The 16110-nt window shown below is 42.3% G+C and overlaps 1 protein-coding gene across 4 annotated transcripts in view; it reads right to left on the bottom strand.

Moving 5' to 3' along the window:
• Window positions 1-15315, bottom strand: part of LIN7A (lin-7 cell polarity scaffold A) — a 128142-nt gene extending 112827 nt beyond the window's left edge. For all 4 annotated transcript variants that reach the window (XM_077265493.1, XM_077265496.1, XM_077265490.1 and 1 more), the window contains exon 1: window positions 15197-15315. In XM_077265493.1, coding sequence (XP_077121608.1) covers window positions 15197-15233 — 37 coding nt within the window. In that variant the 5' untranslated portion in view covers window positions 15234-15315. The remainder of the gene's footprint in view (window positions 1-15196) is intronic.
• Between the last annotated feature and the right edge of the window lie 795 nt (window positions 15316-16110).

Genomic DNA, 16110 nt, shown 5'->3' with positions numbered 1-16110 from the left:
ACAAAAATATATTTTTTTAGGGACCTATTGAGGTTTGAAGTGACTTTGGGGGCCCTATATATTGGGACATGATACCATTTTAAAAACAGCACCCCTTGAAATATTGAAAACTTCTGTTGGGTAGTTTATTAACCCTTCAGGTGCTTTTCAGGAATGAAAGCAATGTGACATGACAGGAATGAAAAACTGTAGTTTTACCACATAAATGTTGCTAACATCTGAATATGTTACTATAGCCGGCAGACTCTTAGGCTGCTATTTGGCAATGAATTGCCATGGCAAACATCAGGACCAAACAAACCTGTATGACAGGTGACTCGAGCCTTTTTACAGGGTCTCTATCACGACCCAGGCTCTATGTGTCACTGTGTCTCCTGGGTGTTAGGGTGAACAGGTGATGTATAATCCAGCTTTTCTGCTATGTGTCTTAGAGTCCCACAAAAGCCTCGGTCTTCCGGCTACCGGTGTCTGCTTAATCAGGGATGTAGCCCAGTCCCAGCTATTCTCCCCTGTTGTCACACTCCTGTACTTCGCTCTCTGGCATGTTAGCTAAAGGCTGTTCTTCCTTCTGTATCTCGCTATCTAAGAGCTACAGCACTTCAGGCTGTACAGCCCCTCACACGTCTTTCTGCCTCAGACTGCTCCAGTCTGCTGTCTGGCACCAACTGTCTAAATCTTCCAAACTGCCTAGCAACTGCCTTGCAACTAACTCCTCCTCCCGAACAGAGAGAGCAGCTCCCCTGAAGTCGGGTGTAGAGCTCCCCCTTCTGGCCTAGAGTCAGAACGGTGTTGTATGTGCTAATTACCTGTTAAAAGGAATCTTCCATCGCTTCCAAGCATGACATCACTCTCCCCGTGAGGAAAGCAATGCCACTGTGACAACCAGGACCCTAGGGCATCACACTAGCTGCCTGCCTAAGTGCACAGTCCAGAAACTAGACAAACACACAACACATGCAGACAGAGTGGTAGAGTCTCCATTCACATAGCCATACATAAATGATACTAGCACGCCCGCAAGCGCCATTGGGGATCTTTTATACAAAAGGCTCCACCCCAAACACTCATGCCCAGTCGGCATCGACATCGCCCTTGAGCCAATCTGAAGCTGCCACATCATCAGAGCAAGAGATGTCGGACCAATAGGAAGATGCCATATAACGGACATGCTCAGTAAGGAGATTTCTGAACTTAGACTCCAGAGCTTCAGGATTCAGCAGCCTATCACTGATTGCCATTAGATTTGGCTGGAGGGCCAGCAGTAACCAAATGAACACTGTGAGCCTGAGCAAGATGCTGGGACCGACATCTGTGCTGAGCAGCACCCGCAGCGGCTGAGTCTGAATGGGACATTGCAGAGGCAGATAAGGCTTGGGATCTACCCCGAGCAGTGGGAGAATCTTGACACCTAAATTGCAACATTTCAACTATTAGGAGGTGAACTCTAAGAGGTTTAGCTGTACATCCATGTGGTATCTAATGACGGTATGCTTGTACATTATTAGGAAAGCCTAAATAAGAACTAAAGTAATTATAGAAAGTATGTCAGCAGTTTTGTAAACACAATATTGTATTGTGTCCCTGGCAGCCCATGGGAGACTAATTTGGCCCTTTAGTAGCTCTGTAAATAACTATTGGTGTCTATGGCATTTCTTTATGAAGAAGAAGAATATCCATGATACAATCACTTTAGATTGGATGCCTTTCAAATACTTTTATATTTGAAACAAATCGCAGATTGTAAGTCTGGTGACATTTCAAGATCAGAGGAGTATTGCAATTCTTCTAAGCTACGAGAACGAATCAACAAAATTTCACTTTGATGTAAGGCCAAATAAAAACTGTGTCAGCACTCAACATTACAACTGGCAGCAAATTGTTTAAAGGCACAGTGAGGCAGTTTTCTACATCTTTTATAACATTCACATCAGATTTTAAGTATACCGTATATACTCGAGTATAAGCCGACCCGAGTATAAGCCGACCCCCCTAATTTTGCCACAAAAAACTGGGAAAACTTATTGACTCGAGTATAAGCCTAGGGTGGAAAATGCAGCAGCTACCGGTGAATTTCAAAAATAAAAATAGATTCTCCATACCGTTCATTATGGCCCCATAGCTGTGCCATATAGTGCTCTGCACCGTTCATTATTGCCCCATAGCTGTACCATAGAAAGCTGTGCCATATAGTGCTCTGCACCGTTCATTATTGCCCCATAGCTGTGCCATATAGTGCTCTGCACCGTTCATTATTGCCCCATAGCTGTACCATAGAAAGCTGTGCCATATAGTGCTCTGCACCGTTCATTATTGCCCCATAGCTGTACCATAGAAAGCTGTGCCATATAGTGCTCTGCACCGTTCATTATTGCCCCATAGCTGTGCCATATAGTGCTCTGCACTGTTCATTATTGCCCCATAGCTGTACCATAGAAAGCTGTGCCATATAGTGCTCTGCACCGTTCATTATTGCCCCATAGCTGTGCCATATAGTGCTCTGCACCGTTCATTATTGCCCCATCGCTGTACCATAGAAAGCTGTGCCATATAGTGCTCTGCACCGTTCATTATTGCCCCATAGCTGTGCCATATAGTGCTCTGCACCGTTCATTATTGCCCCATAGCTGTACCATAGAAAGCTGTGCCATATAGTGCTCTGCACCGTTCATTATTGCCCCATAGCTGTGCCATATAGTGCTCTGCATCGTTCATTATTGCCCCATAGCTGTACCATAGAAAGCTGTGCCATATAGTGCTCTGCCCCGTTCATTATTGCCCCATAGCTGTGCCATATAGTGCTCTGCACCGTTCATTATTGCCCCATAGCTGTGCCATATAGTGCTCTGCACCGTTCATTATTGCCCCATAGCTGTGCCATATAGTGCTCTGCACCGTTCATTATTGCCCCATAGCTGTGCCATATAGTGCTCTGTACCGTTCATTATTGCCCCATAGCTGTGCCATATAGTGCTCTGCACCGTTCATTATTGCCCCATAGATGTACCATAGAAAGCTGTGCCATTGCTGCTGCTGCTGCTGCTGCAGCAATAAAAAAAAAATGACATACTCACCTCTCTTGCTTGCAGCTCCTCAGCGTCCCGTCCCGGCATCTCTCTGCACTGACTGATCAGGCAGAGGGCGGCGCGCACACTATATGCGTCATCGCGCCCTCTGACCTGCACAGTCAGTGCGGAGAGACGCCGGGAAGATGGAGCGGCGCCCGGCGTGTGGAACGCGGACAGGTGAATATGTAATACTTACCTGCTCCCGGCGTCCCGCTCCTTCCCCCGGACAGCTGGTCTTCGGTGCCGCAGCCTCTTCCTCTATCAGCGGTCACCGTTACCGCTCATTAGAGAAATGAATATGCGGCTCCACCCCTATGGGAGTGGAGTCCATATTCATTTCTCTAATGAGCGGTCCCACGTGACCGCTGAACAGGGGAAGAGCTGCGGCACCCGGAGACCGTGGGACTGCAGGGACAGTGCCAGGAGCCCCGGAAGCAGGTAAGTATGCCTCAGCGCCCTCTCCCTCTCACCCGCCGACCCTGCCGCCGACCGTGACTCGAGTATAAGCCGAGAGGGGCACTTTCAGCCCAAAAATTTGGGCTGAAAATCTCGGCTTATACTCGAGTATATACGGTATTTAATTTTTGGGTTATTTAAATTGAAAATGTCAGTCATTACCAATACTATCACTCCACGTGCCACTGCTCCAAGACTAGTGGGAAGACTTAGGCTAAGTGCCAGAATTGGAGCATCTTATGGACGTGCCATTTCTGGAGTGGCTGAGAGCAGATGTTTTTAGTCTGGGAGGGGGCCATTATCCATAGGCTATTAATATCAGTCCGCAGCTGTCTGCTTAGGCTTTGCTAGTTATTACTTATAAGGGGACTCTACATCTTCTTTTTTTGCGGGGGGGGGGGGCATTTTAATAGCCAGAAAAGACTAAGTATACAGCTGTGAGCTGATATTAATAGCCTGGGAAGCTCTATGGGTATTACCCCATTCCCTGGTTATAAACATGTGACCCCAGCTGTCTGCTTTCACTCAGTTGGTTAATAAAATTTACGGGCATCCAATGCCATTTAAAAAAAAAAAAATGTAGTAAGGAAAAAAAGCACATGTACAGTAAGCTTCATAAGCGTAGTACTAATTATATATGTCACTGACATTTTTATATCTATATATTCTTTGTGTATCTATTTTCTCTATTCTATTTTGTCGGGTTACACTGTGATTTTGTGGCGGATGAATTATTTACCGCCTTTTCAAAGGTTATGGTTGTGTAAAAATCGGACGGCACTCGCATGGTCCGAGTGCCATACGATATTTTTATCACACCCATTCACTTTCTTTCTGAGATACAAGGACAATCACAGCATGCTGAGATTTTTTTCTCATCTCGATCTGAGCAGAGAAAAAAAATCACAGATGAGCAGGGACTCACTGGTCAGAGTGCAATTTGATTTTTTTTATCCGTTTTCCTCGCAGATGAGTATGAGCCCTTACTTCCAGTCTGGACATGGATCACAACGTTAGGGCTCTTTCAGACATCAGTATGCAAAAACTAGTCCAATTTTCATCAGTGTTTTGTTTATCAGAGTTTCGTCAGAGTTTTTCAGAGTGGGAGTTTTTACCATCAGTTTTGTCAAAGTTTTTCTTGGATATAAAAAAAATTGAGGTTTCTCAAAGTTTTTGTAATAAACAGTGAAAAAACATCATAGAGAGCCCTCAGATGGCATAAGTGTGCTATCCATTTTTCATGACCAATTTGACAGAAGCTTGAGAAAAATTCAGTGTTATTTTTTTATATCCTTGAAAAGCGTATGACACTCTTACCAAACTCTAATGGTAAAAACTGAAATTTTTAACAAACTGTGATGAAACTGATAAGAAGCACTGATGAAGCTAGGACTGATTTTCTGATGTGAGAAATTCACTGATGTTCGAATGAGCCCTAACATGAAACATTGGGACCAGGCCACCAGACCATAGCCTTCACTTGTCCAGTGCAAAAACTGATGAGTTGGACAGGAGTGAACCATCTCACTGGTAGATCAATTCTTACATAAGAATCCATGTGGTATTTTTGTTAATTACTGAATGGAATCAACGACGCACTGCCAGATATATGTGAAACAGTATAATACACGTCATTACATATAGGTACTATGCTTCTTCTGTGCTTAGCAGACATGGTGCACCTGCAAATAAAGTAATTTTTTTTTTATTCTAGAATTATTTTTTTCTCTAGGTGACGCTTTCTTTATTCAGTTGCTGCATACATCTTAAAAAAGCACCCCTATCTATATTTTTTTAAAATGAAATGTGTGTGTATATGTGCATGTAATGTAGTGTGAGTGTATTAATATATTCACCTTCTGCTACTCTCTCTGGCGTCATGTGCCGTTCTTCTTCGGCACAAAGGATATGGGGAGGAGCTACTCAGTTGCAAAAATATGGTACCTTTATGTAGGAAATATCATGGTGGTGGCTTTTTATTATCTAGCACTAAGCATTGTTATTTAGGTTCTTTGATACAGTGTCTTGAAAGCTTATTCATAATCCGTGAACTTTTCCACATTTTTAGTAAATTGAGTCCACCTGTGTGTAATTCCTTCTCAGTATAACTACAGCTGTTCTGTGAAGGCCTCAGAAGTTTGTTTGAGAACATTACTGGTTAAACAACATCATAGAAAAAAGCAACAATCTATATACTGACTGTAAGTCACATAGATGGGACCACTATAAATTATATATAACAAAGCAAAAGTGGAAAGAATAAAACGTAACTTTTATTATCTAAAGCCACACAAAAACAAAACCAAACACCCAAGTGAATAAAAAAAGGGGACTAAGGTCTTTGACAATTGGTATAATGATCATAAAGACCAGTTATCCCCTGACAGGTTTATATGATTTCATCTATAAGCATATTTCTAGAGAAATCAATAAAACACTAGGATATATCTTATAAGAGAGCCGAAGTAGGATACATAATTAACACTCAGCATCATCATATACCTAGTTACATGTAAAAACAATAGATTACCAGCAGTACACACATATGATATAACCAGTGCCACTGGTGACTATATACATATAGTAAAAAAAGGAACAATCTCACCCGTTCCTAGGTGTAGGCAAAGGAGCGTCGGATAACCTCTAGTCAGGGGAAAATCTGAAGGGAAGAGACGACAGTCCCTATGTCAGTCCCTATGGGGCTATCAGTAAACTATCCCCAAAGCTCCTGCCCTTACAAGGGCAGTCCACAGCTACCCCTATATGCACATGCCCTGCACTCTCCCTATATCGTCTGTCCCGACGCGTTTCATCCAAGCTGATTCTTCAGGGGACTCGCTTGTGCATGGAGATAAAGTGCCTGTGTGCTAAAAAGGAGGGACAAAAATCCTGCCACCCTCTATGCTGTCCTGCAGAGAGTGGCAAGGACGTAGGGCTTGTGTTTAAGTAACAAGAGGGGAGGTGGAAACCTCATGACCACTTCCCCTTGTTTAATCAAAATGCGGCTGTGAATCACCATGGCTACGTTAGGACAAACATGTAGAAAACCTACTGTGTCATCACGTGCTGCCGTGCTCCCATTCAGGAGGACCCACGTGGCTGCCCCCGTTCTCGATGCACACACTGTGCCGGTGATGTCACACGCCAACACACATGAGGCTCGCAGATGGAGGGTACGAGGCGCTTCCTGCCTACTGTGTCATCACGTGCTGCCGTGCTCCCATTCAGGAGACCCACGTGGCTGCCCGCGTTCTCGGTGCACACACTGTGCCGATGACGTCACACGCCGACACACATGAGGCTCGCAGATGGAGGGTACGAGGCGCTTCCTGCCTTACGTACTTCCTCCAGAGACCGGCGTTCCCTAGTAACAGAGCCGCCGTGCTGAAAACAAATGGCGCCGCTCACACTTCCTGTAAGGCGCGCTCACACCGGAAGTGAGTATTGCCAGGCAACCCAGGACGCTAGGCTGTTTGCCTGTAGCGCTGCCGGCAAACAGGACCAGGGCATACCGGTGATCGTGCGATAGGGACCAGGCGCCACTAAGAGCTATAGTAGAAGTCAAAATAAGCATATATTAGCCCCATGAAAAAGCCAGTGGGTATGTCACAATTTGGAAAACCACATATTTGCCATGTTTACTAATTAATCAAAGGTAAATAATGCCGCATATGACAAAAACCACACCAAAAAAGGCTTTTGATGTGTAAAATAGAAAAATTGTTAGTCATGAAAAACCCATAACAGGATTGGGTGGACAAAAAGGACTTAGGCATAGTAGGATTAAGCTGACTGTATCATACCAAAAGGAGGACAAAACACAAGACAAAGAGGAGCACTTCAGATAAAGCAGCTATAATTAATTTGATCATTCAGGCCATGTGGACTAACTGTATTCAAGTAAAAAGTCCACTTGGCCTCACGTTGTAATAGAATTTGGTCCCAATTACCTCCCCGTACTGGTTTAGTTACCCTTTCAATGGCCATAAATTTCAAATGTTTAACCTGGCCATTATGCATAGTATTAACATGCCGGGAGACCGAGGTGTCTCTACCATGTTCCACATCACCAACATGTTCCATAACTCTTTTTTTGAATTCTCTGATGGTCTTTCCAACATATTCGATACCACAAACACAGGATACCTTATAGACCACTCCCTTTGTACTACAGTTCATGAACTGATTGATCTTATAACTTTTACCCGTGACATTGCTCACGAAATTAGTGCCAGTCCCGATGTATTGGAAGGCCACAGAATGACCACATTTGTGACAACCCGTTACATTACTTCTAAGCCATGTTTCATTGGCAGGACTAACAAAATGACTGTGAACCAATCTGTCTTTTAATGAGCGGGCTTTTCTATAGGTGATAGCGGGGGTATCACTAAGATAGTTAGAGATATCCGAGTCCATTTGTAAAATGGACCAGTGTTTTTTGATGATCTCCCTAACATAAGTAGTCCCATTATCAAAGGTGGTGATAAAACGTACTAAATCATTATCCTGTGTTTTAGTAGTGGGATTCAAAAGTGCTGTTCTATCTCTACTCTTGGCTTCATGATAGGCCTTCTTTAGAATTGTGGATGGGTACCCCCTATCCTGAAAATTACTCCTCAATTCCCTTGCATGGGTATCAAAAGTTACATCGTCCGAACAGTTCCTCCGAACCCTAAGGTACTGCCCCTTAGGGATCCCTCTCTTCAGATGGTCAGGATGATGACTATTCCAGTGGAGTAGGGCATTTGTAGCTGTAGGCTTTTTATAATTACAGGTAACTAAGTTACCATTCGCCCCCTTGGTGATAAGAATATCCAAAAAGGGTAAAGAGGAGGATTCAATTACTGATGTGAAAAACAGGCCAATGTTGTTATGATTAAGTCTGTCCACAAAGCTCCCAAAGTCATTAATGGAGCCAGTCCAAATTAAAAACACGTCATCTATGTACCGTGTCCAAATTTCTGGGGCACGGCACATAGAGAAGTCAGAATCATCACTCCAAACCACAGTCTCCTCCCACCAGCCGAGGAAGAGGTTAGCGTAGGCCGGGGCACAGGGACTGCCCATAGCTGTCCCCCTCAGCTGGTGGTGGATCCTGCGGTTAAAGGTAAAGACATTGTGTGTTAAACAAAACCTAAGGAGCTTTAAGACGAACTGATTGTGTTCACGGAATTGGCATCCTCTTGTTTGTAAGAAGAAATTCACAGCCTCCAAACCCTTGTCATGAGGGATGGAGGAATAGAGGGCCTCCACATCTATACTGGCCAGGTAGGCATCCGGTTCAATAGTGAGGCCCTCCAAATGACGAAGGAGATCGGGAGTATCTTTTACAAAGGATTGTAGAGCCAACACAAAGGGGCACAACACACGGTCCAGATAGATACCTGCGTTTTGACACAAACTGCCTACCCCAGACACAATGGGTCTACCCTTCAGTGGGTTAAGGCCCTTGTGTACCTTGGGGAGGCAGTAAAAAGTGGCCATAACGGGGTGATCAGGGAGAATGAAGTCAAACTCGGTTTTGCTTATGACGCCATTCTCCAACCCCTCCTGCAGGATAAGGCGAAGTTCCTCCCGATACTCCATACTTGGATCACGTGGGAGAATTTCATAAGAACTCCTGTCAGAGAGAATGAGTTCACACATTTGTTGATAGTGGATAGTATTTAGGATGACCACATTGCCGCCCTTGTCAGAGGGCTTTATGACAATGGAGTCATCACTTTCCAAACGGTTAATTGCTTCCATCTCTTTCTTTGTGCAGTTGAATTTACACAGAACACGTGATTGAGACAGATTTATCAAATCTGATGTGACAAGATTTGAGAAAATGTCAATGGCTGAGAGATCCCCAGTTGGAGGAGGCATCTTATGGCTTTTTTCCTTTAGCTGTGTAAAGGGGCCCACTACTTGTAAATTGGGATCACTCTCTCCAATACTATGTAGCAATCTTACATCAGCTAACATGTCTATTGGGATTCCGAGTTCAGAACAGGTACGAGACTCCTGCTTATGGAAATGTTTTTTCCATCTCACTTTCCGTAAGAAGAGATTAAGATCCTTCACGGCTCTGAAAAGATCAAAGTCACTTTTAGGGACAAAAGAAAGGCCTTTCTTCAATACAGACACTTCATCGGCATCAATATCACTAGCCGAAAGGTTGATAATCTGGATGTTTTTATCAGAGACTGAACAATCAAGGTCATTTGTAGAATACACCTTTAAGATTACTTCCTCACTTGGAGGGGTCTGTTTCTTAAGGCATAGACCTGATCTAAAAAAACCCCACCAGGAGTATTGTCTGATCTGTCAGAATGATTTTTTTTTTTTTTTTTTTTGGGGTCCTCCTGAATGGGAGCACGGCAGCACGTGATGACACAGTAGGTTTTCTACATGTTTGTCCTAACGTAGCCATGGTGATTCACAGCCGCATTTTGATTAAACAAGGGGAAGTGGTCATGAGGTTTCCACCTCCCCTCTTGTTACTTAAACACAAGCCCTACGTCCTTGCCACTTTCTGCAGGACAGCATAGAGGGTGGCAGGATTTTTGTCCCTCCTTTTTAGCACACAGGCACTTTATCTCCATGCACAAGCGAGTCCCCTGAAGAATCAGCTTGGATGAAACGCGTCGGGACAGACGATATAGGGAGAGTGCAGGGCATGTGCATATAGGGGTAGCTGTGGACTGCCCTTGTAAGGGCAGGAGCTTTGGGGATAGTTTACTGATAGCCCCATAGGGACTGACATAAGGACTGTCGTCTCTTCCCTTAGGATTTTCCCCTGACTAGAGGTTATCCGACGCTCCTTTGCCTACACCTAGGAACGGGTGAGATTGTTCCTTTTTTTACTATATGTATATAGTCACCAGTGGCACTGGTTATATCATATGTGTGTACTGCTGGTAATCTATTGTTTTTACATGTAACTAGGTATATGATGATGCTGAGTGTTAATTATGTATCCTACTTCGGCTCTCTTATAAGATATATCCTAGTGTTTTATTGATTTCTCTAGAAATATGCTTATAGATGAAATCATATAAACCTGTCAGGGGATAACTGGTCTTTATGATCATTATACCAATTGTCAAAGACCTTAGTCCCCTTTTTTTATTCACTTGGGTGTTTGGTTTTGTTTTTGTGTGGCTTTAGATAATAAAAGTTACGTTTTATTCTTTCCACTTTTGCTTTGTTATATTTAAACAACATCATGAAAAACAAGTAACACCAGACGGGTTAGGGATAAAGTTGTGGAGAAGAGTAGAGCAGGGTTAGGTAATAGAAACATAGCCCCAGCTCTGAACATCTCACAGAGCACTGTTCAATCCATCATCCAAAAATGGAAGGAGTATGCCACAACTGAAAAAAAATGGCTGTCGGCTGAAACTGACATCCCAAGCAAGTAAGTCACTAATTAAAGAAGCAGCAAAGAGGCCAATGGTCACTCTGGAGGAGCTGCAGAAATCCACAACTTTGGTGGGAGAATCTGTCCACAGGACAACTACAGTCAAATACTTCACAAATCTGGCCTTATGAAACAGGGGCAAAAGGAGAGCCATTTTTGGAGGCAAGCCATAGGAAGTCCCATTTGCACTTTGAAAAAATGCCATGTAGGGGATACAGCTAAACTGTATCACTGCTACACCAGAAGGTGCTCTGGTCAGATGAGATGAAAGTAGAACTTTTTGGGTTAAATGCAAAACACTACGTGTGGCGAAAAACTAATGATGCACAAGACCCTTTAAACACCATTCCCACTGTCAATCATGGTGGGGGAAGTATCATGCTGTGGGAATGCTTTTGTACAGCAGGGTCAGGGACAGGGATGTTGGTCAGGGTTGATGAAAACATGGGTGGTGCTATAACCAGAGCAATCCTGAAGGAAAACTTGTTAGAGGCTGCAAAAGACTTGAGACTGAGGCATAGATTCACCTTCCAACAGGACAACTCCCCTAAAAATTCTTGCCAGAGCTACAATGGAATGGTTTAGATTAAAGCATATTCATGTGCTTGAGTCACCCAGTCAAAGTGCTATTAAGAATCTGTGGCAAGAATTGAAAAACGCTGTTCACAGGCAAAAGCTGGTAGAGACAAACCCCAAAAGACTTGCAGAAGTAATTCCAGCGAAAGGCGGTCCTTCAAAGTATTGTCTCAGGAAGCTGAATACAAATGCATGTCACAATTTTTAGTTTTATATTTTTTAAATAATTAGAAAATCATGTATCATTTCCTTTACACTTCACAAATATTTGCTACTTGTTGATTTATCACATAAAATCCAAATATAAAAAACATTTGTTTGTGAATGTCATTATTAGGGGTGTTTCAGTTTCTGTCATTAGTGATGAGGGCCCACCTATAACAAGAAGATTATCTAGAATTCATCAAGAGAAACTAGGGCAAACTGATGTGGGGATGTTTTCCTCAAATGAGGAGGACTACAAGTATATAATAAATTATATTGCAGCATAATTCACAAGTCAACAACATTGTAACATTATAGCATTCTGTAGATTTTGACATGATAGAAAATATGACCTCTGATCTGCTAATACATTCCTTCCTTTATGGTTACTCTGTAAAGACAAGTTAATATAGATGGCAGTCATATGCCCCATGCTTTGATCAATGGTTTTCCCTTCACGTGATCTTATACAGAGGTAAAAGCATTGTTATGCAACGCATTATTTCGGCAACACAAAGCAAGATGATTTGCTCAGTCAATAATTGACAATATAAAAGTCTATGATTCTTCATTGTGGACTTTACTGAAAACAGACAATAAAACTTGATTATGTAGAATAGTTCTTTTATCCTGTGGCCATTCAGCTGGTAGAAAAATTCAACTGAGGACTGAGTGCTCCTCATACACTAAAAAAAAAATGAGTAACAGATTTTCTTAACCCCTTCATGACACGAGCCGTATATGTACTGCACATGTCATGTCCCTCCCTTTGATGTGGGCTCCGGCACTGAGCTCACATCTTTCCCGGCACATGTCAGCTGTTTTGAACAGCTTACATGTGCCCCTAATAGCTGCGGGTGGAATCGCGATCCACTCATTAAATATCACTTAAATATCTCTGACAGCGGCATTTAATGTGATCTTGCAGGAAGTGCATCAGTAATCCCGCCCATCGGCGCCTATGTCACATGACTGCGGGTTGCCGATGGGTTGGCATGACAACCCGGTGTCAGCAGGACACCCCTATGGTTGTCATTGCCTGATTGTTATGAGCACCGCCCAGCAGTCAGCACTCATAGCAAGTGAGTATTTCTGCTACACACAGGCGATCTGATCATCGCCTGTGTGTAGCTGGGGCGATCAGACAACTGCAGCTTCTAGTCTCCCATGGAGACTATTGAAGCATGCATGCAAAAAGTAAAAAAAAAAGTTTTAAAAAATATTTAAAATTTTTAAAAATATAAAAGTTCAAATCACCCCCCTTTCACCCCATTCAAAATAAAACAATGAAAAAAAAATACAAATACTTGCCAAGTTCAGAATCGCCCGATCTATCAAGCTATAAAAATAATTAATCTGATTGGTAAACGATGTAGCAAAAAAAAAAAGGCAAAATGCCAGAATTACTTTTTTTGGTCACCGCAACATTGTATTAAAATGCAATAACGGGCGATCAAAATATCGTAGCCATACCAATTTGTTATGATTAAAAACATCAGCTCGGCGCGCAAAAAATAAGCCCTCACCCAACCCCAGATCACAAAAAATGGAGACGCTACAGGTCTGGGAAAATGACACCATTTTTTTTTTTTTTTAAAACAAACTTTGGATTTTTTTTTCACCATTTAAATAAAAAACAACCTAGACATGTTTGGTTTCTACAAACTCGTAATGACCTGGAGGATCATAATGGCAGGCTAGTTTTAGCATTTGGTTAACATGGCAAAAAAAATAAAAAAAACTGTTGTGGAATTGGACTTTTTTGCAATTTCACTGCACTTGGAACTTTTTTCCTGTTTTTGAGTACAAAATATGGTAAAACCAATGGTTGTTCAAAAGTACAACTCGTCCCGCAAAAAACAAGCCCTCACATGGCCATATGGAAGGAAAAATAGAAAAGTTATGGCTTTGGGAAGAAGGGGAGGGAAAACAGAAATGCAAAAGATGTTTGTACTAATAGTATATAATGTCACAGTAGTCTTGTATTGCAAGGAAATGATGCTGATCATTCTACACTCATGGCTTCTAGGCAATTATGGTCATTGGTTCCCACTAAAAAAGTGAGTGTAGTCATGTTTTATGGTACTTGTACAAATATATACAGTAGTCTCGTAGTATGATGATGATATCATGTTCCAAGCTGTTCACCCTACCATCATGGCTTCCAACCACAACGGATTCATGACAGCTTAGACAAATTTGTTTACAAATAGATCCAACAATGCACCCTATCTTCATGTAATGAGGTTTCACAGGTTTTCACACTCTCAAAAGTACTGCAACCCCTTACAGAAATGGAGAACCGCTATTGTGAACAGTGCATTATATTAACAAAAATAACTTCATTAAGAAATTATGAAAATCATACTGAAAATGTTCCACAACACTTGAAATTTCTTTGCAAGAGGCTGATAGCCAAGGACATTGTTCCTGACGTGCCTGTGTCATAATTACATTGGGTCGTGTATATATACATTTGATTCCGGGAATTAAGAGCAGATATAAATACAAGTGCCATCATATGAAGTATGGTAGACGTACAATATCTAAGGCGACAGATTAATATGTGGTATATAAGGGGTTAGAAATTGAGTGCATCAGGTAGATGTGCGAGATGTAAGAATAAGCCTCCTGTGTATTATATTATAGTTATGTAAACTATGCGCGTCTGACATATATCTTGCATGTCGGGATGCAAATTTTTAACATTTCAAAGCTTAATATTAATGACAACAGAACTTTACACCAAATGATGATTCGTTTGATCAAAATTCTGAATTTCTCTTCTAGTTTTGTGATGTTGTAGACTTGTGCCATCTTGAGCGCCCTGACATTATGTTCCGCACTTGTTTACGCTGCTTTTAATTAAGCGCTTTTCAGCCCCAGTTTTCTTTAACATCTGATTAAGACAATTGCACTTCCTCCCCTTCTCCTCCGCAGCCCATTCTTATATTATAGCCTTGTCTGCCTGCTCTGTCCTTGCGTTATCTCTTGCAGGTGCTTTGCCTTTACGTCTGCTGTCCTTCAACATGTCACCGCTATGTCCCTCCAGCATGAGATGTCCGCATCCCACCGGGTGCACATGAAAACTTCTATGTCCATGTGACTGACTGATGCCATCAAACATACATTCACATCATTTCTGTCATTTCCAGGCGCATTAATCTCCCGGAAGATCAGAAGTCTAAGGGTCAACGAACCCATGAGAACCTGAGATAACAATGTGCTTCTAGATTCCAGATGATAACGGAATATCATCTAATACCTCTTAAGCAGTGCAATATATCGTGTCCCCAGGCCAGCATGGAGTCCCTGTCACTGCACTCTAATATCCTAGTACACAGTAGATAAGGAAACATATTGTTCTGTACAACATTCTGCCAGGTTTCACTGCTGTCTCATAGAAAATCAGAACATTTCTACCAAAGCTTCCTTAGCCATCAATACCACACATGCACAGCATCAGCAGGTGCTTGTCTTGTCCTACCTCTGTCCAACGTGAGGGGCTGGACCACTGTCGCCATGTCTGTGGTCGGATGCAGAGTGACGCTCAGAGCCAAAGCAGCAGAACTGGAGGAGAAAGGGGGAGGGGGAGAGAAAAAGAGAGAGAGGGAGAAAGAGTAGCAGAGCTCTCGGAAACGTCAGCTCAAAGGATGCCGCTATTAACTTCTAATGAGCGATAATTGTGAGAGGGAATAAAAAGATCAGATTGGAAAATTTTACAATTCTGATAAACAGTCATTCTCTCTCCTCGTCATTAACGGCTTAACAGGATAGACTGTGCTTGGCGGGTTAATTGATTCATATTTCAGATTAGTGTATTTTTAAATCTTGTAATGTTCCCGTGGTAACCATAACATGGAAGAACTCATCTTCAGCAATATACTTAGCTAGAATTCTGGCTCTTGGGATTATTTTTCTTGAAATAAATGTTTTGTTGTAATTTGCTTATATTTAATTTTGTCACATCATTTCCATTTTTGACATTAACAAATAATAGTCCGACGTATCAAAATAGCCAACATATACGAGAGGTGCCATTTGTATAGATGGATTAGGGCAGTTTCTGTGAAACCCTCAAAAGTCTCATTGCATGTGACCTGATTGTGTCATAAACACTTAAAGGCACTGTCTTACACAAGATCTGTGGCTGGTGAGGGTTCGGTGTAAATGAGATTCTGCAATGTAGGCACACAGATGAAAATCAACCTGCATGGCTGCAGGAGGAGCTCATTGAAATGCACCCTGCATAAAGATGCAGACATGCACCATGCATCTAGGTAGACTCCGCTCATCTATAGGACTGTCCCTTTCTTCTAACTAAAAGTATATCTCACTTGGCTGATAAAATGCATTATGTTGCATGATATTATTTCTACCTGTAAGGGCAGGTGCAGATGA

This window comes from Ranitomeya variabilis, chromosome 5 (genome assembly GCF_051348905.1).
Source record: "Ranitomeya variabilis isolate aRanVar5 chromosome 5, aRanVar5.hap1, whole genome shotgun sequence".
NCBI lineage: Eukaryota > Metazoa > Chordata > Amphibia > Anura > Dendrobatidae > Ranitomeya > Ranitomeya variabilis.
The sequence above is the reverse complement of the archived record's forward strand: the minus strand, read 5'-3'. Positions and strand labels throughout refer to the sequence as shown.